The following is a 20,713-nucleotide window of genomic DNA, read 5'->3' as shown; positions in this document are numbered from 1 at the left end:
TTGAATTATTTTTATTTGCAGTTTTCAATGACAAAAGTCTTTAGAAGGCTACAAACATTACTGAATATCTTATTTCCTGGTTTTGCAACAGATTTATTTCTGATGTCTGTCCACCAGCTCTGGAGTGTGCAAGCTGGCTCAGCTGCCAGCTGGTCTGGCAAACCCAGATTCCTATTTCATGCACATGTTTGTGACTGTGTGAACATGTGTTCTGGGGTGCTCTTTGGGTGGGGGGATTTTTTTGGTTGGTGGTTTCTTGTGGGTGTTTTTTACCAGTGATGGGTGTTGCTGCCTCTGCTCCAGTTGCTTCTTCCAAGCCTCCCTGAACGTGGCTGTCTTTTATTGCATTCAGGCCATTTTAGAAAAAGGATTATGCTGTTTTTACAAGTAAAAACTAAATGGGTTTGAACTGGAGTTTGTCCTCTTCATTCACAGTCTGGTTACAAACACAGAGCACACTGAGCCAGCTGTATGTTGAATTATCACCTGTGTTACTCTCACTGTCCTCTCTTCTCCTGTACTGACCATGGTCCACCAGGCAGAAAAGCATCTCTTTCAGGGCACCAGGAGGAAATGATTCTGCTGCCAGTGCCCAGGGACAGAAATTGCAGCAAACTCCTGCTATTTTATCCAGCCTTGAGATCAGAAGTTACTTTAAACTGAATGTACATTGCTATCTAGAGATGGGATGTGTGTAGGTAGTCTTAATTTGGTTTTAAAGGTTTGTTTTACTGATATATTCATGTAATATATCTTAAAAAAATACAAACCCAACAAATATTATAATACACTAAGATTACCTTTTGAAATTATATATACAATGACCTGTGTCTGTATGTTTTTTACATACTGTGTTATAAATGGTTTGATTTTCAAAATATATTTGAAGTTATGCTTTGAGTGAATTGTCTGGACTGTTCTCTGTGGTGTCAGAAGAGCTGTGGATGTTAATTGTCTGCTCCTGTTTTTGTAGATGGCTACACCACAGATGACATTGAGTTTTACTGGCGTGGGGGTGATAATGCTGTCACAGGAGTGACCAAGATCGAGCTGCCCCAGTTCTCCATTGTAGACTACAAGCTTATCACCAAGAATGTTGTTTTCTCTACAGGTTCGTGGAGGGAAGCTAAAAGGGGAATTGGCTGGGAAGACTTTTAGAAATGGGTTAACTCACAATGTGCAGTTCAGGATCAGAGCAATAATTTTAGAAACAGGAGTAAATGAGAGCAGCAGCTGTGAATTTTGGAAGGGGAAGGTTTTTACAGCTCTCTGGTGTCCATTCCCCTCTGCAGAGGGACAGTCATCTGTCATGTTGAGGCTCATCAGATGAGCTGTATTTTCTGTTTTCCTGTGACATCTGATTAAGCCACTTACACACCTCAGTGTATCAGTGTGGCCATAAACCCAACCAGTCACAACCCAGCCTGCAGGAAATTAGGAACCTTTTCCTCCCTGTTTCTGGATGTTCCTTTTACCAAGCTGTGGATGTATTGGATAATTATTTTGTCATCAGTGTAAAACCTCTGAAGTCCTTGTTCCACAGGATTTTCAGTTTAGCCTATTCTGGCAAAGTGTATGAGTTTTTGAAGGCTGAAAAGATGCTGTCTGAGGAGAAGGAGAAAATCAAATTGGACCTTAAATTGTTCAAGAGAGGCAAGAGTTGGGTTGGGCTGTTACTTTGTGATGTTCTCTACCCACTTTGGAAACCTGTAAGTGTGTTTGAAAAATTATCTTCAAAACTCAGATATGGGTAGAAATCATCTTTGACTGTAGAAAGATGGTGCATCCCAAATTCTTCCAAACCAAGCAGAAATGGGACTTGAATAATGATTTCTAGGCATCCATTTCAACAGGTGTTTCATCCAGTAAATTACTTGTGATATCCAGAGACAAAAGACAGGTGTTGAATTTCTGGGAGAGAATGAGGGTTCCCCTGAAGTGGGCACACCACAGCCTGCCAGGAAACAGGCACTGCTGTGCTCTCTTGCTCTGACATGTGTTTTGGCTGTTGATTCTTGGACATTGTGATACCAGCAGAGATGCACCCAGAGCATCCTTGTACCCTTAGAATAAAAGATGCTTTAATCCTAGTTCTTGCTAGAAATTCTGCAGCTGATTATCCTGGATCTTTCAGCTCTGAGTGTACTCTATGTTGCATGAAATAATAAAACCAGAATGACAGGAAAATGATTTCAGGCTTTATACAAGTAAATTACGGCCATGCCAAATATTCTCTTTTAGGTGCCTACCCAAGGCTGTCTCTCAGCTTTAAACTTAAGAGAAACATTGGCTACTTCATTCTGCAGACCTACATGCCTTCTATTCTGATCACTATCCTCTCCTGGGTTTCCTTCTGGATTAATTATGATGCTTCAGCTGCAAGAGTTGCTTTAGGTAGGCCTGTTTACACCTCTCCTGCAGTGTGCATTAGCTGAGTGTTTTCTGGCTTCTGGCTTAGTGGATAGTGCATGAGCTGAAAAAAAATTCTGTAAGATATTTTATGTCTGGCTTGTTAAACTTTGTATTGTTTGAATCAGCATTTAAATCGTCACAATTTAAATAAAAATGAAAGGGATTTAGTGTCTGAATGAGCTAACTGTGTAATCATTGTAACCAGAATTAGCCTGAGTGTCTCCACATCTTCTGTTCTTTTATTGCTTGTTTGTCTCCAAAGAGACTGCACCTGGTTTGCTTTTGCCCATGGCAGGCCAGAACACACATTCAGCTCTGTGTTACGGATTATAAATTGCTTTTCCTTTCAGGTATGAATTAAATAAGGTTTTACTAGGCTTCTGTGGCTCACTTGTCCTTGAGGGATGAAGCTGCACCTCAAATACTGTGTCCAGTTCTGGGCCCCTCAGAATTGACTTCAGGAAGGACATTGAGGGGCTGGAGCAGGTCCAGAGGAGGGAACAGAGCTGGGCTCAAGGTTGGACTCAACGACCTTAAAGGTCTTTTCCAGCCTAAATGATTCTGTGATTCTATGGGTTTTTTTTCCTTACTGTTACCTTACATTCCAAATTTGTTCCCCTAATTAATCTCTGGAGTACTCTCTTATCTCCTCACTACTCCCATGTTTATACTGAGCCCCTCATCAGAGGATCCAAGCATGTTGCAAAAATAAATATCTGTATCTGTTGCCAAATAGGTACAGGTAAATCAGTGGAAATCAGACTGATTCCTGCCAGTACAGATCTTGTATAGCTAAAACAAGTAAACCCCCATAAAACATACTATTGAGAATCTGACATTTTAACCTTAGAGAATAGTCTGAGCTTTACCAGCCTTTCTGTGTGGCATTTTCCCTTAAGAGTTTGAGACTGCAGATATCCTGAAAATGCCCGAGTAAAGCAAGATAACAGTAACTGCAGCCTGGTAATTTAGAGCTGAGACTCGTTCCAGAAGGTTGCTGGAACCCTGTTGCAGAGGCCACCAGATTTGTCAGGCCCAACTGGCCCTTAGTGAAGCCGTGTTGGAATTGTTCAGCCTGGAGCAGGGAAGGTTCCAGGGAGATCTTAGAGCACCTTCCAGTGCCTCAGGGGGCTGCAAGAGAGCTGGAGAGGGACTTTTTACAAGGGCCTGGAGTGACAGGACAAGGGAGAATGGCTTTAAACTGACAGAGGGCAGGGTTAGATCAGATCTTAGGAAGAAATTCTTCTTCCCTGTGAGAGTGGTGAGACACTGGAACACGTTACCTGGCGTTCTGGCTGCCCCATCCCTGGAGCTGTTCAAGCCAGGGTGGATGGAGTTAGGAGCAACCTGATCTAGTGGAAGGCTCCCTGCCCATGGCAGGGGGGTTGGAATGAGATGGTTTTTAAGGTCCCTTCCAACCCAAACCTTTCTAGGATTCTGTGAATAAGGACAGAGTTTGGAGATGTCTTTTTTCCACCACAGAAAAAAAAAAGTAATATTTTTCAACTCTAGCGTTTGAATATTGTGAACTATGCTAGGAAATTAAAATCATTTCACTCACTAGACTTGTCACTTCTTCTTTCCAGGAATCACAACCGTGCTCACAATGACAACCATTAACACCCATCTCCGAGAGACTCTTCCCAAAATTCCCTATGTGAAAGCCATCGACATGTACCTCATGGGCTGTTTTGTGTTTGTGTTCATGGCCCTGCTGGAATATGCCCTGGTGAACTACATCTTCTTTGGCAGAGGCCCCCAGAGGCAGAAGAAGGCGGCGGAAAAAGCCGCCAGTGCCAACAACGAGAAGCTGCGGATGGACGTCAACAAGGTAACTGGCTGGGAGGACTGGGAGCATCTCCCAGCAGGGCAGGTCCCACTGCTCCAGGCAGGTTAAAGTGTCCTTTCTGTAGAAAACCAGTGCAATTGTGTGACCTTGTCCTGGCTCTGCAGAGCAGTGGGTTCAGCCACCTCGCAGTGACCGCTGCCCTCTGGCCTGGAAGGCTCAGGGACTTGTTTCTGAAGCTTTACTGGGAGGTGGTTTCTTAGTCAGGATGCAGAGTTAAATACCTATAATCTGTTTCCAAAGGAAAAAAATCCAAAATGATGGCTGTAGCTGATATTTTAGTAAGAGCTGTATGGAACGTTGGAACTAAAACCTAAATTTAACCTGCTTTCATAAATCTTTCAGAGGAGCTGGATAAGAAATATTTGCTGCAGAAGTGTTTAAAGCTTGACAAGTTTGCTTTTTTTCAACATATAATGGCCCAGGATACTATTGACTAAATGAGGAACTGCTCAGAAATAAAGCATCAACGTGCTGTGTACTTAATTTTGAATCTAAAAATGGTCCCCCAGGGAGGGAGAATTGAGGCAGAAAAGACATTTGCCAAGATACACACTTTGGGAAAAGAATCCATTATGCTTAATGAAAATTGGGCACTTATCATAAAGCATTTGTAATTTGTCACTCTGACCATTTTGGATGAGTTTTACACAGTGGCAAATCTGGGCTGAATGCAAAAATGTACTCAGTGTGAAATGTAGAACCTTTCACACACATGCAAAATTGGAAAGTTAAATAAAGTTAAATTATCTTTGAGGGGGTTTTTGTTAGTTTGGGGTTTTTTTTGTTTTTTTGTTTTGTTGGGGTTTTTTTGTCAAGGGAAGCTTTTTGAATTTGTGATTCAGCATGATACTCCAAGGAGAAAAAAAATCAAAGAATTAAAAAACAAAACCAAATTAGAAAAAAACCGAGGGATTATTTGTGAGTTGGAAACATAAGTTTCATACAGCTTTGGAATGGAATTTCTCATGTTTGTTCAGAACTTCTACACTTCTACACACATCGTGTGCCTGCAGACAGAACATTTTGTTCTGTGTTTGCTGCAGTAACAAAAACCCATCACATGTCGATAGAACAAAACAGTTTTGTAGGTTATAGTTTGTAGCCTTTTAAGATGGAGAGTTATGTTGCCTTGGCTCCGATCTCACCCATTCATTAGGGTTTCCTTTAATTTTTAATTAGAAAGAAACATGTTTTAATGAATGGAGGCAAATGGATAACGATGAGATTAATTTTGATGTTATGTTAACAGAGATCATCTTTTACCTCCGTAAAGTTCGTCTTTTTCTTTCTATTGGTGATTTTTCAGCAATGAAAAAACAAAGCTGTGAGGTTTTATTTAATTTGTCAAGTTGTATTGGGTTTTTTTATTCAATTTCCCTTTAATTTCAATTAAACAATCAGTGCTGTGAACTACCCTGTAAGTAATTTCGTAAGACTAGATCTGCATTTAGCTGAAGTCTTTCCTCCAGTATCAGTGCAAAGTGAAGGTCCATGGGTGTCAGAGTGCCACCACTTGCTGAGGTGTATTTTTGTACAGTGCAGTGAGCAGAGCAATTAATTCCAATAACTGTTGTGGGAATTTGCCTACAGGATTGACACAAAGTACTCTGGGAACAACTTTATTTAGATTTTTTTTGTACTGAGCCTTTTACTTCATATCCTAGGCCAGCCTGGTTCACAGGGTCTGGCAGTTCTGCCCTGGTACCCAGATCCCCTCTGACCTGAGAAGCAGGTTTGCAGCCCTTTGAGCAGTGACAGGAGAGATGAGAGGCCACGTCCTGCTGCTCTGGGAGAGGAGAGGAGCCAACAGCTGCTCTTGTGTCTGACCAACAGCAGGAAATCAGATTCATATCTAATGGACCTGAATATTTTATCTATTAAGGGGAGCAAAATATTATATAATTATTTTCATGTATAAGAATTAGAAATGGGCCTGAACTGCTGAATTTAGTTCAGATGCAGTTGTCCATAAAAGCCAAAGTCTTTTAGAAATGGGACCAAATGAACACTCCACCTGTAATTAGGAGAAGGTGCTGGAGAGACTATGGAACAGTGCAGAAGCACAAGAGAAGCTGGTTTTCCAGGTATCTGCTGGATCCATTGGAATCCCTTGGAGATTTGGTGACTCAGGGGGGGATGTCCTGGCTTTCCATCAGGGTGGCTGCAGAGCTTCCCCATGGCTATCCAGTGGGAAACTGTGGCCAAATCCTTCTTCAGATTTCATATCATATTCATATCAAATGCCAAATATGGGAGTCTGGGGTTTGTTCTGTTTTGTTTTTTTTTTAAATCATAGACTAGTTTACGTTGGAAGGGACCTTTAAAGGTCACCCACTCCAACCCCCTGCAATGAGCAGGGACATCTTCATGTAGATCAGGTTGCTCAGAGCACTGTCCAACCTGACCTCCAATGTTTTCCAGGGATGGGGCATCCACCACCTCTCTGGGCAACGTGTGCCAGTGTTTCATCACTCTCATTGTAAAAAAATTATTCTTATATCTAGTCTGAGTCATCACAGCAGATTGTAACTTCATGTACTCCCTGATTTTCAAAGATTGTTGGACCTGTTTGGGGTAAGGGAGAGGAAGAGAAGGAACTGGGCTTCTATCTTGAAACTGGAGTAATAAAATCATGGAGAAATTTAAAGAACATAAAACTCCAGGAAGATTCAGACTCAATTACCGGCAGATATGTTACCACAGACTTGTTAAATCATATTGGCCTTGCTTAATTTTCTTTGCAGGGAGTTCAGAATAAAATGGCTTGAATATCATCATTCCACCCATGGAACCTCTCAAGCTGCATCCAGCAGTTTGTTCCTTTACTCTGAACTCACCATCTTTTGCCTTTGCCAAGGCTAATTTTTCTCTGTGTAAACAGTGGTATTGTTGTTTACAGATAAATCACTGGCTTTCTTCTCACTCGCCAGCCTTCCTTTACTGGAGAAACCATTCACACCATTTCCTCACCTCTCTTTTCAAGTTTATCATCTTATGTCTTCAAATGCCTTTATTGCCTCCATAGTTTCAAGTTTCTTAATCTCTTCTGTTCTGAGTGGCAGAGTTCTGCAAGAGTGAATAAGGGTAGGCAAACTGGGAGGGTTGTGTTTCTGCTTGAAGGCCTAGTGTGCCATAAAGGAGGGTGTGTGTACTCTGAGTGTATATTCTAAGCCATTGTTATCCCCTTTTTATTCCTTGGACTTCTGTGTTTTAAGTAAGAATGTTGATGGTCATCAGCAACCTTTTCATCCTTTGTAGGCACATTTCATTCTATCTTTTCTTTAGGCTCAGGGCACTAATCTAATATATTGTCTGTGATTCCTCAAGATGATTAACAGATATGTGAAATATAGGGCCAAATTCCAGCCTCTGGCTTCCCAGTATTCTTCAGCTGACTGTCCTCCTGTGGGTGACTGCACTTCCCAGAAGTGGCATTGTGTTTTTCATGTGTAATACCTCTGGAATGTGGTTTGAGTTGGATGCAGTTGCAGTAACCATTGAATCCTACATGTTTCCAGCCTGGCTCAGAGCACAGGGAGTGCTGCAAGTGCACAGGGATGTACCTGCAGTACCTGGTAACATAAGTTACAGATAAAACTACCTCTGATTTTGCAATCATGCTGCTCTTATTGTGAGCAGTAATAAAGCAACTTTCCTGTGGAAAAGAGGGGAAAAATGTCAGTGTGTTATGCAACAATTCATAAAACTGTTTATACAGATTTATTCAGTCATTTTTTTTTAAGAAATGTGAAGTGACGTTGCTAACCTCTGCATGTTTAGATAAGGTTTCTTTTCTGAACACAAATACTTTTTTTAAATATACTGAATGTATTTTTAAAACAATGAGTAATTCTTTACTCAGTGGTCTTTGTATTAGGTGAGGTGTTCAGGCAGGAGGCAGTGACAGGGCATTGCTGCTGCACAGTGCAAGTCACAAACGTGGGAAGTTGTCAGACTAATGACATTTTCCTATCCAAAATTTGGATACCAAGTAAAGAACATGGAACTTCAACATGATAATTAGATTAAACAGGGTATTAATAGATTTGAATACAATAGAATTGTACTTGAAAAATTAATGTAGGGCTTAGGGAGCTAAGAATGTTTAAACAAATACAGGTATCTTTGCAGTTCATTGCCCTACTGGCCGACTGTTGTTATATCTGGATTAGAACAGAGTTGCTGAAGGACTTGAGATGGCAAGGAAATAGCAAACAGGAGCTTAACCCACCCTTAGCTGCTCTTCACTTGGTATCTTTCTTCTCCTTCAAGTTGTCTCAGCTGCTGAATTTTTTTTCCCTGCAGCTTTTTGACCAAGGAGAAGAGTCTGACCAATTTAGCTGGAAAAGTTGAATAGTTCTCCTCACATCTCTCATTTTTAGGGGACTGCCCTGCATTATCAGAGCTCAGAGGCAAAAAGGGCCATGCAGTGACCTGTTTCAAAGGGATCACAGCAGTTATTTCAGTGTGAGCTGGGCAGGCTGAGGGTGGGCAGCATCTGCCCGTTGTACAGCAGGGAAGGGGCTCCCAGGGCATCCTCCTTGCCCAGGTGCCTGTTCAGAGTCACTGCTGGTGCAGGACACGGGCACTCTGTGTCCTGGGCCAGCCCTGCCCTGCATTCCAGCACTCCTGGCATGGCCCCCTCAGCTCCTGTGACATGGCCCAGCACAGCTGCCAGACTTCTCTGGGCCACTGTGCTGGGGAATAACTGCAAGAGCCTGGGTGGATTTTTCATTGTCATATCCATAGATGTCTCTTTTGGCAGAGAGGGCTGGAATTGGGTGAAGGAGTGTGTTATCCTGAGCCAGAGTGGGTGCACTGCTGTGTAACTGTGGCCCTTTGCAGGCAGACATGTGGTGCTTTCAGTGCCCTGCAGACAGCCAGGGTCACCCTCCTCAGCTGTCACCCTGGTGTGAAGGTGCGTTAGCAGGGCTGCAGATAATGGGCCTTGCTCCAAAGCAGTGCTCCAGAACAGTTAGGCCTGGATAATGCCTTTATTTCCCCTCTGATTCACTGCTGGCTTGTCTCTGGTCTTTGCAGTTCACAGCAATATGTGTTCATTTCAGTCTGAAGAAATCATATAATGCATCTCCAGGGAGGAGAAACTGTTGCAAAGGTACCTAAACCCAGTCAGTACCTATTACATAGAACTGCACCTCATACCCTGTGGAGTGGAGGTACTTGTAGTGTAAAACATGAATAAGCATAGAAAGCATGTTTGCAATAAGCTGTAAAAGCTTTTGGTAAGAAGAGGATTTTTAAACTGGCTATATGCACAGACTCCCTTAATAAACTGAACAGGATATTAAAACTCTAAGGCAACAGGAAGCTCTTAAAATTTCAGTCTGAAATCTCAAATCCCCACTGCTCTATATTGCTGGAGCTAATGCTGCCTCTGTCCAGCTGTCAGTGAAAACATTCATCCTCTTTCCCTCTCCTCCAAGCAGAGTTTTCCTTTTGTTTGCAGTGCAGGTAAAGCTGCACGAGGACTGATTCTTGATCCAGGGTCAGAAGGTGTTCCTTACAGGGAAGTTTGTTGAAGGACATGTGATAAAGTAGGCATGGATTTAAAAAGTTAGGTCTTTCTCCTCAGTTTGCCTTCCTGCAGTACCAAGGAGCAGTTGCCCATGGAGCAGCCAGCAGTGCACAGGGGCTGGAGCAGCCTCTCAGTGCTTTTATGAACCCAGAGGCTGGGCTGGAGTGAGATGGAGGAAGTTGCAGATTTAGCTCCCAGCACTTTGCAGCAGCAGCAGAGTCAGGAGGTGATTTGTTTCCATACTCTGTAGTGGAATTCTGCAATTCCACATGACATCTGAATAAAGGTCAGCTCAGCTGTGGGAGGGTTTTTTCTGCAGCCATGCTCCTGTGAATGCCACGTTTCATCAGTGTAGGACCAGTGTGTGCACACTCTGTTTGTTAAAGCACATTATCCCTTTTGCTTTTGTGCTGCATCTGCAGCCTGAGATGTGCCTGTGACCCTGCACTGAACACACTCCTGGCTCAGGAAGGAATCCTTTAGTGCAGTTCAGGTCATTATATCAAACTGTGAAGAAATAAGACACAGAAAAGACAAATGATGTCCAGTGAAGTAGAAGCAATGTGTGTAGCTGCAGGCCAGAAGGTGTGTTCTGGCTGGGGAATTTGGGGAATTGATTTCCTGAAACACATCAACTCCAAAGAGTTTGTCAAAGTTTAACTGAATGGCCATGCCTATATATGAATATATGTTTTTTACTCCTTAGAAACTAGTTTTAACAATACCTCTGTAATGATAAAAAGTTATAATAAAACATGGAAATCTAAAGCTTTTTTTTATTCTTATGTCTCTATTCCTCCTTTTAGGAATATGAGAAACTTCAATTTAACTTTCTTCCCCGTGCAAAAACTTGTTGAGACTTCTCCCTAAACTTCTTGCATGTTAAAGCCATGTACAAAAACCACTTCTTGCCTGTCCTTGCTCATGTCCTCCAAACAAACCCAACTTTCTGGTAATATAGGTGTCAGAAACTTAACACTTGTGAGCTGGCCTGAAGGATGCAGCAGTGAAGGTCACACAGCCTAAATCAATATGATTATTTTCATGTAATATTTTGTTTGGACCATTTTCTGTCCCTGTATTCTGTAAGTTTTCAAAGGTTCCTGCAGGTGACTGGCAAGGAAGGGCTCCAGAAATCCAGGGGTTTAGCACATGTTTTACTTGATGAAATTCTGAGGTTGTTTCCTTTCAAGCTACTGCAGTTTTGGGTGGGAGAAGCACCTTCACATAAGTTTCACTGGTAGCATGGAAGGGTTTTTGTTTATTGAAGTGAATGATAATAAAGCTGGAGGAGAAGGTCAAAAACCCAGTTACATGTAGGGATTGATGAAGAGAGAGAACTGGTGTGGGGGATGATTCCTCAGCTTTTGTGTCATTCCTTTTTGTAGCAGGAGGCAGATGCAATATATAATCATTTTCAATTAAAAAGAAGCCCATGTGTGGTCGTATTAACTCATGGATAGCTTTCACATTCCAAGTAGATCACCCTTCCTGAAATGCACCTGATGAAACTTGGGTAACATTGAACATAATCCTGTTTTACACAAACACCTGCCATATTTACATGTTGGTAACTGTTCTTTTCTCTTGTTTCCATAGAATCATGTGTGTGAAGAACAAACTGCACACTATTGCCAAAAATTCAAGTCATTTTTCTCTAATTTTAAATGTGTTCTGAAGTTCTCTGACTGTCCATCAGTTTATATTTTGCAGGTGTATCTGTATGTATATATATTGCTATAGAACTGTAATATGTTTAACTGATGAAACTCAAATTTGGTTGAAGGTTACAGGCACAAAAGGCCACCACAATGTCATGGAGAAAACTATAATATGATTTTTATTTTCTCTAGAATTAATGCATACACGAAACCAAGTATAATACAAAGTTTGCAGTGGTACATAACATTGATATATATTTTGCACACACAGAAATTTACTAAGAAACAAATTTGAAATGACTAACCACGTCTTGGCATCAAAGTTCTTTCATTCTTGTCACTCATTTTGAAATGAGTGACAAAATGTTAGACTCTCCAGAAAAGCAGACTATCAGTGTACAAGTCAATCATACAGGAATGTTCTAATTCAGTCAACAAATTCAGACTGGTTTTTTTCATAATTTGAAAGCAGAAGACTTTCCATTTTAATATTGTCAGGACTGGTCCTCTGAGCCTTGCAGTGTCTGTAGTTGTGCAGCTGGCTCTGTTTCAGGCTTCTAAATCAACACTGAACATGACCATAAGAACTACTTTTCTGGATCTTTTTTAATTTGGAAATTTGTTGTAAAACATTAGAAATTCATCTTTCTTTTTTCTATAACAAAAACTTCTCAGTGATTTTCCATAGAAAAATCTCAGGACTTCTAATTCATTTTTTTGTTGAATTAGTTGCAGTTTCTCTCCAGAGTTTTATCCTTGGACCTCATGATGCCTCTGGCCATGTTTTATTTTGGCCTGGGCCCGAGAATTATGTCTTCCCCAAAATCACAAGCCTGAATCTGTTGACAAGTGCGTGTGTCGTGGTCAGGTGGATGGAACACTGGTAGACTGTCATCCAGGCCACCCACTCTCACATCAGGGATGTGCTGCAGAGTTCTTGCACATTATATTTGACTTCAAACAAGAAAAATAACATCTTCAGTGTCTTACAGAAGCTGTTTTAGAGGAGCAACTGATAAACCTTATTTTTACTGTCATAACATCAATATGAAGGTTATTCAGATTTGAAAACTTTCCAGTTAGTTCTTAACTAATATTTAAGCCCCCCATTGTGATATGTTCTTGCAGGTTGAAAAAGAAGAAAATGGTCTTCTCCATATGTGTATGTGCATTGTTTCTGAGTTTGGATTGAGAGCAAATGTCTCAGGAAATCAGTTGAAAACATGACTGACCTCAGTATTTGTTTGTCCTGTTAAATTAATGGCTCTACTTCAGCAAAGATGCAAACTCATCTCCTGACTCAGGCACTGTTGGCTGGTTCTGGGTAGTGTGTTGGTGCCAGGCTGGAGATGACATGTCATGGAGGCCTCACTTGCAGAGTTCATTCCTTCCCTTTCCCAGAGATCAGTTTGGGTTGAACGGCCTCGGCCCCAAGGGAAGGGGAGGAAGGTGTTTTTCTCCAGAATCACAGCACTCCCTATTTCTCCTTTGTTGGCTGAGGTGATTTATCCCCCCTGCTCCAGACCCCCAGGGCTGTTTCTGTGGTATTTGGGAAGGTGCTGATGCCTCCAGCTGGGACAGGACACCAGTGTCCCATTGATTGCCCCCTGGTCTCCTGTTGGGGCCGTGTTTCCAACAACAGTCCTGACCTCGCTTGGTTCTCTGCTTGGTTTTGGTTTAGAATGTTGGATTCTGGGCAGCAGTTTGGACAAGTCCATATTTTGTGGTTTTTATTCAAATGCCACCAAACCAAAGATGCTTCAGCCTCTGTCATTTTATGTGGGAATAGTTCTTCAGTGTCTCCAGTATGGAATCCTGTACTTAAGCCCTGGATGCCGAAGGAAGTGTGTTTTCAACCATTTCTCTGTAATCCTACAGTACTTGCAGCTGAGTTATTGATGTGTTACTGAAGACCATGATCAAAGTTACATGTATCAGAACGTAAAACTGGATGTCTAGAAATTGATTTACAAGTATCTAGAGCAATGTTAAAACTCCATGTTCAGATCTTGCATTTTTTTTTCACTTTTGTTTTTAACTCTTGCAGGTTTCTTAGGGGTTTTTTTTGCTTAGATTTCTAGGCTTTAAAAAGTTCAAGAACCTAAACAAAAATCTTATTTAATTTTCAGAGTTTTTCTGAATTTTCTAACCTGACACCAAGCAAAGTAACCTGAAATTATGAGTCATCCCAATTTTACTGCCCTCTAACCACGTGCTGTACAGCCTGACCCAAATCTCGGGGGTATAACACGACCTGAGCCAGTGCATTCTAGCCTAGTTTCATAAACAGTAACTCCAGTGCTGGCAGGAAATTCAGTTTTGTACAGGCAGTGGAAATGCTGTGTTTGTTCCACTGCTAAAGCCATTGTTGAATATGACAATATTTTGAAATATTGGGCATTTGTGTGCTATAAATTTCTGTGGCTTTATCTAGCAGACTGGCTTATCTTGTTAAAATGTCTGTATAGCTTTAGGCAGGTGCCATTTGGAAATAATTAATTCTTTTTTCTCCCAGAGTGAACCTGAGAGCAGCTCATGCAGAGCTAATGTACCTCCCCCCCATTGCCTGGTGTGGGCAGGGCAGCCCCAGAGGTCAGGGGTTCCCAGGCAGTCACTCAGACCTTGCTGGGGAGGGGGAACATCCCTGTCACACGAGAAGTGCTTCAGACTTCACTGCAGACTCCACCTGATCCTGCCAGAGGTGCTGACAGGAGCCAGGAATGGGATGTTGCTGATTTTCCAAGCAAAGCTCAGATGTCCAGAGGTGGGACACTGTGCTATAGATAACACCAAGGTCTTTATCTAGAACAAGTTAAATTAGATATCTAGGCATGTCATGTAGGTCTTCACTGGGAAAGGGAGCTTTATTTCTGTCTTCAGTTCTTCAGAGTGTCTGTTCACAGGACCCAAATGCCACATCTCAGGTGTTAATCTTTGGGATAGACTGGGTACTTCCATTTTAAACTTCATGGTTTAGCTCTCCAGATTTGTCTTTGGCTAATGGCAGCCCTACTTAACAAAAGGATATTTCTTTTCAATTTACAACTGTTTTGTTTCAGAAGGTTTTTCCATGGGAAATTTCATCCCTGCTGCCTGTTGTGTCCACAGCTTCTGAGCCATTCTGCCACGAAAGGAGCCATCAGTGCCTGCCTGTAATTAAAGGTTGTAGGTGAAAATGGACAGTATGTGAGAAAACAGGAATGTCAGTATTATATCCTTTCAGTTCATCAGTGTTATCAAGCTGTGTTTGGTAGAACAGTAGAGCATAATCACCAATGTGCTGCTTTACTGAAAGTCAGTTGTTCCAGAGATCTGGTCATCCTTGGAGGATTCCTGATGTATGTGTGTGGGAGTTGTAATTTTGTTGTATTTTACATTTGCTAATGTATAAGTGAGAGGAATTCCTCAAGAAAGCCATCATTTTGGAGTTTCTAGGTATCAGGGAGAACATATAATGGTAACATTTCTGCACTTTTCTCTGTATTCCCTTTGTTTGAGACCACCAAAAAGGTCGTGGCCTCTTCCAGGGCTCCAGAGTCAGCTTTTCTTCCACTTGACCTGGACCTATAAATGAGTATCACTTGCACCATATATTTTGTCATCCGGTTTTAAGATTGATTTATCCAAACCTCACCCTCTCACTTGGTTGCTGAGCTCTGGTCATTTCTGCTCCACTTCTGCTTTCACCTTTTATTTCCATGGTACTTGCTGCTGCTTTTTCATCTTCATCCTCCCTTCCTTTCTCGTCCCTGGGAATTTCTCCATTCAGTTTGAACCCTGCTGTTCACCATAAAGAGTCTGTGTTCTATGGCTGAACAATCCTTCAACACCAAGAGACCTTTTTAACCTTCTTCCACCTCCTTTTGAAACCACTTTTGCACTTACTTTTCCCCCAGAATAATTTTAATAATTGTTTTCATATCATCATACCTTCCTTGGTCAAGTGACCAGTTGGAAAAATTACATTTACATCACAATGTTATGTTACCTTGAGGAGCAGAGCAAGGCAGTAATAGCACCTCTGAAGCCAAAATATACCTGAATATACCTAATTTTTGGCTTAGAGGTCCCTATATATTTTAATTAGTTGTCCTATTATTACCCTAGAGTGCTTTAATTTTAAATGAAAGATAATAGCTGCCTTATCTCTAAGGAAACTGGTCTTGATTTTATTAACTTACAGGACAGAAGAATAATTGGCACATATCATTGTCCAGAAATGTATTCAACAAAGGTATCTTTCATTGTTTTCTAATGTTTTTATCCTCAGACACTTAAAATTCAGGTCTTGGCCGTTTCTGGTCATTAAAGGTCCCATGGCACTTTTTTATGGCGTGGTCATCTCAGCCCCAGATCTCGATTTCCGTGACTGTTCTGCTTGCCCAGCATTCCCACCACCCCTCACCCACCCATAGTTCCAATTGGCTACAACATTCTCCATTCCTCAGTAAAATCTGGTTGTTGTTCTGCACTGTCAGTCACCACATTTCACCTCTGGGGTGATGGTGCTTCACTGGGAACTCAAGTGCTTCCTCTTTGTGATGCTCCTAAAGCGCTTTGGGATCCTTTGAACGGGGGCTGCTGTTGGCAAGAGCTGGGATTCCCTGGCATTCTGGCCCAGGGTCACTTAGTTCCAGGAGCATGTTTTATTTAGGGTTGGGCGAACCTACTTGGTGGAAATTTCATTCCCAGCTTTCTCTGAGCTGACAGGGAGCCTTCTGTCCAAGGTTGGAGAGTTGGGTTAATTTATTCTGAGTTCTTTGTTGTTTATTTCTTTCTTTCTTCATTTGTACTTCTGGATTGGAACTTTGGGAGTTCCTTTACATTGGGAATTCAAAGTACCACGAAAAAATGCAGTTGCTCTTATGGTCAGCTCACTGTTTCAGGTGCAGGAAGGTCAACTTAATGCTCAAGAAGCACCTGAACTTTGTGGTGTTTGCCTGGTTATTGTAACACTTGAAGGTTCGCCCATCACTAATATTTACTGTATTTTTCATTATTTCTTCTGAAAAATTCTTGGAATATTGAAAAATGCTGTCCTTCAGCTCTGATATCAGTGTGATACATGGCAGGAGAAGACACTTTGCCCCAGAAGATAGTTTAGAACATTGCTAAATGTTTTTTTCTGCCCAGCATCACTAATCTTACTAACTGCTTCAGGATTAGCAGATATCTGCAGCAGTTTGCTGTATTAAGAAAACAAGTTAACTGAAGGAATGCTCTGTCACTAAAACGTGTCTGTATCTAACTCTAGTAACTAAAATAACTTCCTTGCATGTGTTGCACAGAATGTATGCAAGTATGTAAAGAGAACTCAAATTTCTAATATCATTGCAGATCAAAAGGATAAAATGCTTAAAGTAGATTCACCCTAAGAAGATTTAAGATGTGAACACATTTGTTGGCACTAAAATCTTTCCAAAAATAGTATTTTAGAATGCACAACATTGAGGTGAAAATAAGCAGGCTCTGGGCTAAGGGGTAAAATCACCATGTTAGTGGATGTTGTGTCAAACTTCCCCTGATGTCACTGGAACTGAAACTCCTTCTCTTAAGGTCACATGAAACTATGGAAAATGTAGTTTCCAAATGACTTTGCACCCCTCTTGTAAAATACTTACCTCTTTGGGTTTTAGACATTCTTGGGATCAGTGAATGCCAAGTGCCTGTAATTAATGGCTTCTATTTTTAGGATCCTGAAAGTCTTATGATTGGTCTGAGATCTTGTAACAAAAAGGACAGCCTATTTTATCTTACACCCAAAAATCACATAAGAATTTCTAAATAACTGCACTCATTATAAGAGAATGTTTGAAAGCTCCTTTCAGAGTTTCATAGATCTGTTTGACACCATTTCCACATGGATGCTTTTGTTTGTTTTAATGGCAGAATACTGGTTTTACCTTAGTTTTGTCTGATGCAGGTGAGAACCAGTTTGATGGCCTTCCTGGCTAGAACACACTGTTTCCTCACCATGCTCAGTATTGTGCTTAAATTAATTTTTCTCGAGTTTCAGCTCAACTTTCCCATTTTTCCAGTGCTTTTGAAAAAAAAAAATGGATTTCCCTAACACACTAGAAACTTCAAAGATTTCATCTGGCTTTGATGGAAAGCAAACAAAAATGGAAGATTTTGGCTGCTTCACATTAAGTCACTACATCTAATTTAAAACTCAAATATACTGAAACTAGAGGGGTGCAAACTCACACAGATTGGGTGGGAAAAAAAGTGAGAGAGAGGGAAATGTGGCATCTCAGCAATGGCAGTTTTTGTGCATCACTGGAACAGATGTAATCACTCAAATGACAGTGTTTCAGTAGGTCCAAAGTACTCCTGTGAGCACCTTCCCAGAGCAGAACCTGTGCAGGGGGTGCTGCTGAAAGCAATTGTTGTCACCCCAGTTCTCTCCCAGTGCCATGGGAAGTATTCCAGAGAGGATTAATGATGGCAAATACAGTGTGTTGGGTAGTGCAGGAGGTACCTGCTGCTGAGGGCTGGATTCTAAACATTACAGATGGAAGAATTCCATATTATTGTTCAGAAATCCCCAGAAGTGGCAGTTTGTGCACTTTGAGCAATAACCATGGAATATATTCCGTACACAGGAATGTGTGCACGAGTCATGTGGCTGAGCTATTCTTAAAGGAGCTCTGGGACAAGTTTGTCTCTTATTTGGCCTGGAGTATATCTGCACTACCATCACTAAGGCAGTGTAATTAATTAGCTTCTCATTAGCTGTTATTTCTTTTTAAAGTATTTTTAGTTAATTATACTCTTTAATCACACAATTCAAAATGTATATTTAGAGGGAAGGCTGAGGAGAATTAGAACTTCCTAAATGATTTCATATTTGTTTTCTATAAATGGATTATTTTTAATTTCTCCTGCCATACTTCAGATCTACTCCAGATCGCCTAAGAGTAGAATTTAGTTCCTTATCTTTGAAATCCTCCTGATTGTCTAAGGGGTTTCTTTACAACATTGCATTAATATTTTTTTCACTGAGCTGCCTTTAAAAAAATGCATAGTAGCTAAATCTACCCATTGAAACAATTGTTCAGTGTACATTTGATGTGATTACATTCTGCATCTCTTTTTCCTTGCTTGAAATTGGAGATCTCTGCTGCCCCAGCACGGAGGTCTCCACAGCATGCATTGTATTTATGCAACTCATTAGCACTGGGGAATAGTTTCCACACAGGTATAGTTAGCTGGTGCCTTTTCCCAGGTAAACACCAGTCCTGGTTGGAATATTGGGACAGAAACGTGCATTCACTTGTGCAGTGCCCTGTGCCTTGTATAGGGACAGAGAGACCTTGTGAGTACTTGACATTTCTGTCAGAGCAGAAGCTTTCATTTGAAGGAAGAAAAACTGAAACAAAGCAGACTCTTCCATTTGATTTCCCCTCAAAACCCCTGGAAATTTCAATGTTTTCCCCAGATGCCCTTCCCAGAATCCCACCTTCAGGAGCTGAGCGTGGACTTCATTTCCAGCCTGTGCTTGCTGAACGTGGGTCTGGGGCAATGCCCTTTGTTGCCCTGCCCTGTACTGGCCCTGTTGCTGTTGAGTTCCCAAGAGATGACAGTGAATGCCTGAGGTCCCTCAGAGAGGCTGCCACCCCCAGGGAGCAGGGTTAGGTGTCCCCCTCCCAGCATGGCTCGGTTGGCAGCCGCGGGGTTCCCTCTGCCCCGCTCACTCTGCTCTCCGTGTTTTGCAGATGGACCCCCACGAGAACATTTTGTTGAGCACCCTGGAGATCAAGAACGAGATGGCAGCCTCGGAGGCCGTGATGGGGCTGGGAGACCCCCGCAGCACCATGCTGGCCTATGACACCTCCAGCATCCAGTACCGCAAGGCCGGGCTGCCCCGGCACAGCTTCGGCCGCAACGCCCTCGAGAGACACGTGGCCCAGAAGAAGAGCCGGCTACGGAGAAGGGCCTCGCAGCTCAAAATCACCATCCCGGACTTGACTGACGTCAACGCCATCGATCGGTGGTCCCGCATCTTCTTCCCCGTGGTTTTTTCCTTCTTCAATATTGTCTATTGGCTTTACTATGTGAACTAAGAGACAAAGCCACGCAGGAAGCAAGAACTGGATTTCTCTTCAAACCGGTTGTACAGCCAAAAGTGGGACTTAGAAAAATTCTATTCAGGACAAAAAGTTACTTTAAAACACCTTAGTTGCTGGCCCACTCTATGGTCTGTTTTTATAATGTTTTGGTTGTCTCTGCTAAACCATATATTTGTTAAGTTGCAGTATGGACATATCCCCCTATCAATATATAAGTGCATTTTGAGTGTGAAGGCAAATTGGATTTTGAAAATAGTTTCTGTCTCATTGTCCTTCACTCCCTTTTTATTTTTTTGGTCCTTTTTTTTGATGGTCATTTGATTTTAGTGCTACAAATTGTAGAGCAGCATTTGAGAAACAAGTTTGAATTTCAACAGCAGTACATGCCATTCCCAGGGAAACTGCATATCTGAGGCATGCACCTACACTGCAAAGGGTGTACTGAGTTGTTGTCATGCTTAGGAAACATACACTTTACTTTCCAAATGTGTAAACTTGAAAACAAATAGTGCCTATCGTCTTTCCAAGATGATGATGGTCAGAGGTTTCCCAACCATATTCAGGTATTTCCTTTTATTTACTGAAAGAATTAAACCTTTGACTGATAATTTTAGGGTTGGGTGTTTGCACAGAAGCTGAAGCGAGAAGCACTAGTTTTGTTTGTCTTTAAAGGGAGAACAGATGCTCACAGCCACAGTGACCACAGTTGGGATCAGTTGAGGAATGTAGCAACGGGGTAAAAATGCCTCAGTGATGAAGGGGTAGGTATTCTGCTGGGCTGGGTTGGGGAAAGGGAATCATCTGTCCAAAGTGCCAAAACTGGTTGCCCAAATAGTAATTCTGTAGATGGCTGAAGGAAAGCAGGGATGCCCTGCCTTCCTGTAGGGCAGGGAGAGCTGGAGAGCAATCACAGAGTCCAGGGGCAAGGAGAGGAAAGGCTGCACTATAGAGAAGTGTGTGTGTGTGTACATATATATATCTGTACACATAAATATCTGTACACATATATATCTGTACACATATATATCTGTACACATAAATATCTGTACACATAAATATCTGTACACATAAATATCTGTACACATATATATCTGTACACATATATATCTGTACACATAAATATCTGTACACATAAATATCTGTACACATAAATATCTGTACACATATATATCTGTACACATAT

General features: G+C 41.6%; 1 protein-coding gene across 9 annotated transcripts in view; it reads left to right on the top strand.

The window, feature by feature from the left end:
- Nucleotides 1-19,634, top strand: part of GABRB2 (gamma-aminobutyric acid type A receptor beta2 subunit) — a 159,660-nt gene extending 140,026 nt beyond the window's left edge. For 5 of the 9 annotated variants that reach the window (XM_017833864.1, XM_017833862.1, XM_017833861.1 and 2 more), the window contains 5 exons: nt 974-1,111; nt 2,242-2,394; nt 3,999-4,243; nt 15,642-15,692; nt 19,177-19,583. In XM_017833864.1, the coding sequence (XP_017689353.1) occupies nt 974-1,111; nt 2,242-2,394; nt 3,999-4,243; nt 15,642-15,692; nt 19,177-19,524 (935 nt within the window). In that variant the 3' untranslated portion in view covers nt 19,525-19,583. Of the gene's footprint in view, nt 1-973; nt 1,112-2,241; nt 2,395-3,998; nt 4,244-15,641; nt 15,693-19,176 lie in introns of all 9 variants that reach the window. The other 4 variants (XM_017833866.1, XM_017833869.1, XM_017833868.1 and 1 more) reach the window with 3 other exon arrangements.
- Nucleotides 19,635-20,713: the final 1,079 nt, after the last annotated feature.

Source organism: Lepidothrix coronata, unplaced genomic scaffold (assembly GCF_001604755.1).
Source record: "Lepidothrix coronata isolate B3197 unplaced genomic scaffold, Lepidothrix_coronata-1.0 Scaffold223, whole genome shotgun sequence".
Taxonomy (NCBI): Eukaryota; Metazoa; Chordata; class Aves; order Passeriformes; family Pipridae; genus Lepidothrix; species Lepidothrix coronata.
This window is presented reverse-complemented; position numbering and strand designations above follow the sequence as displayed.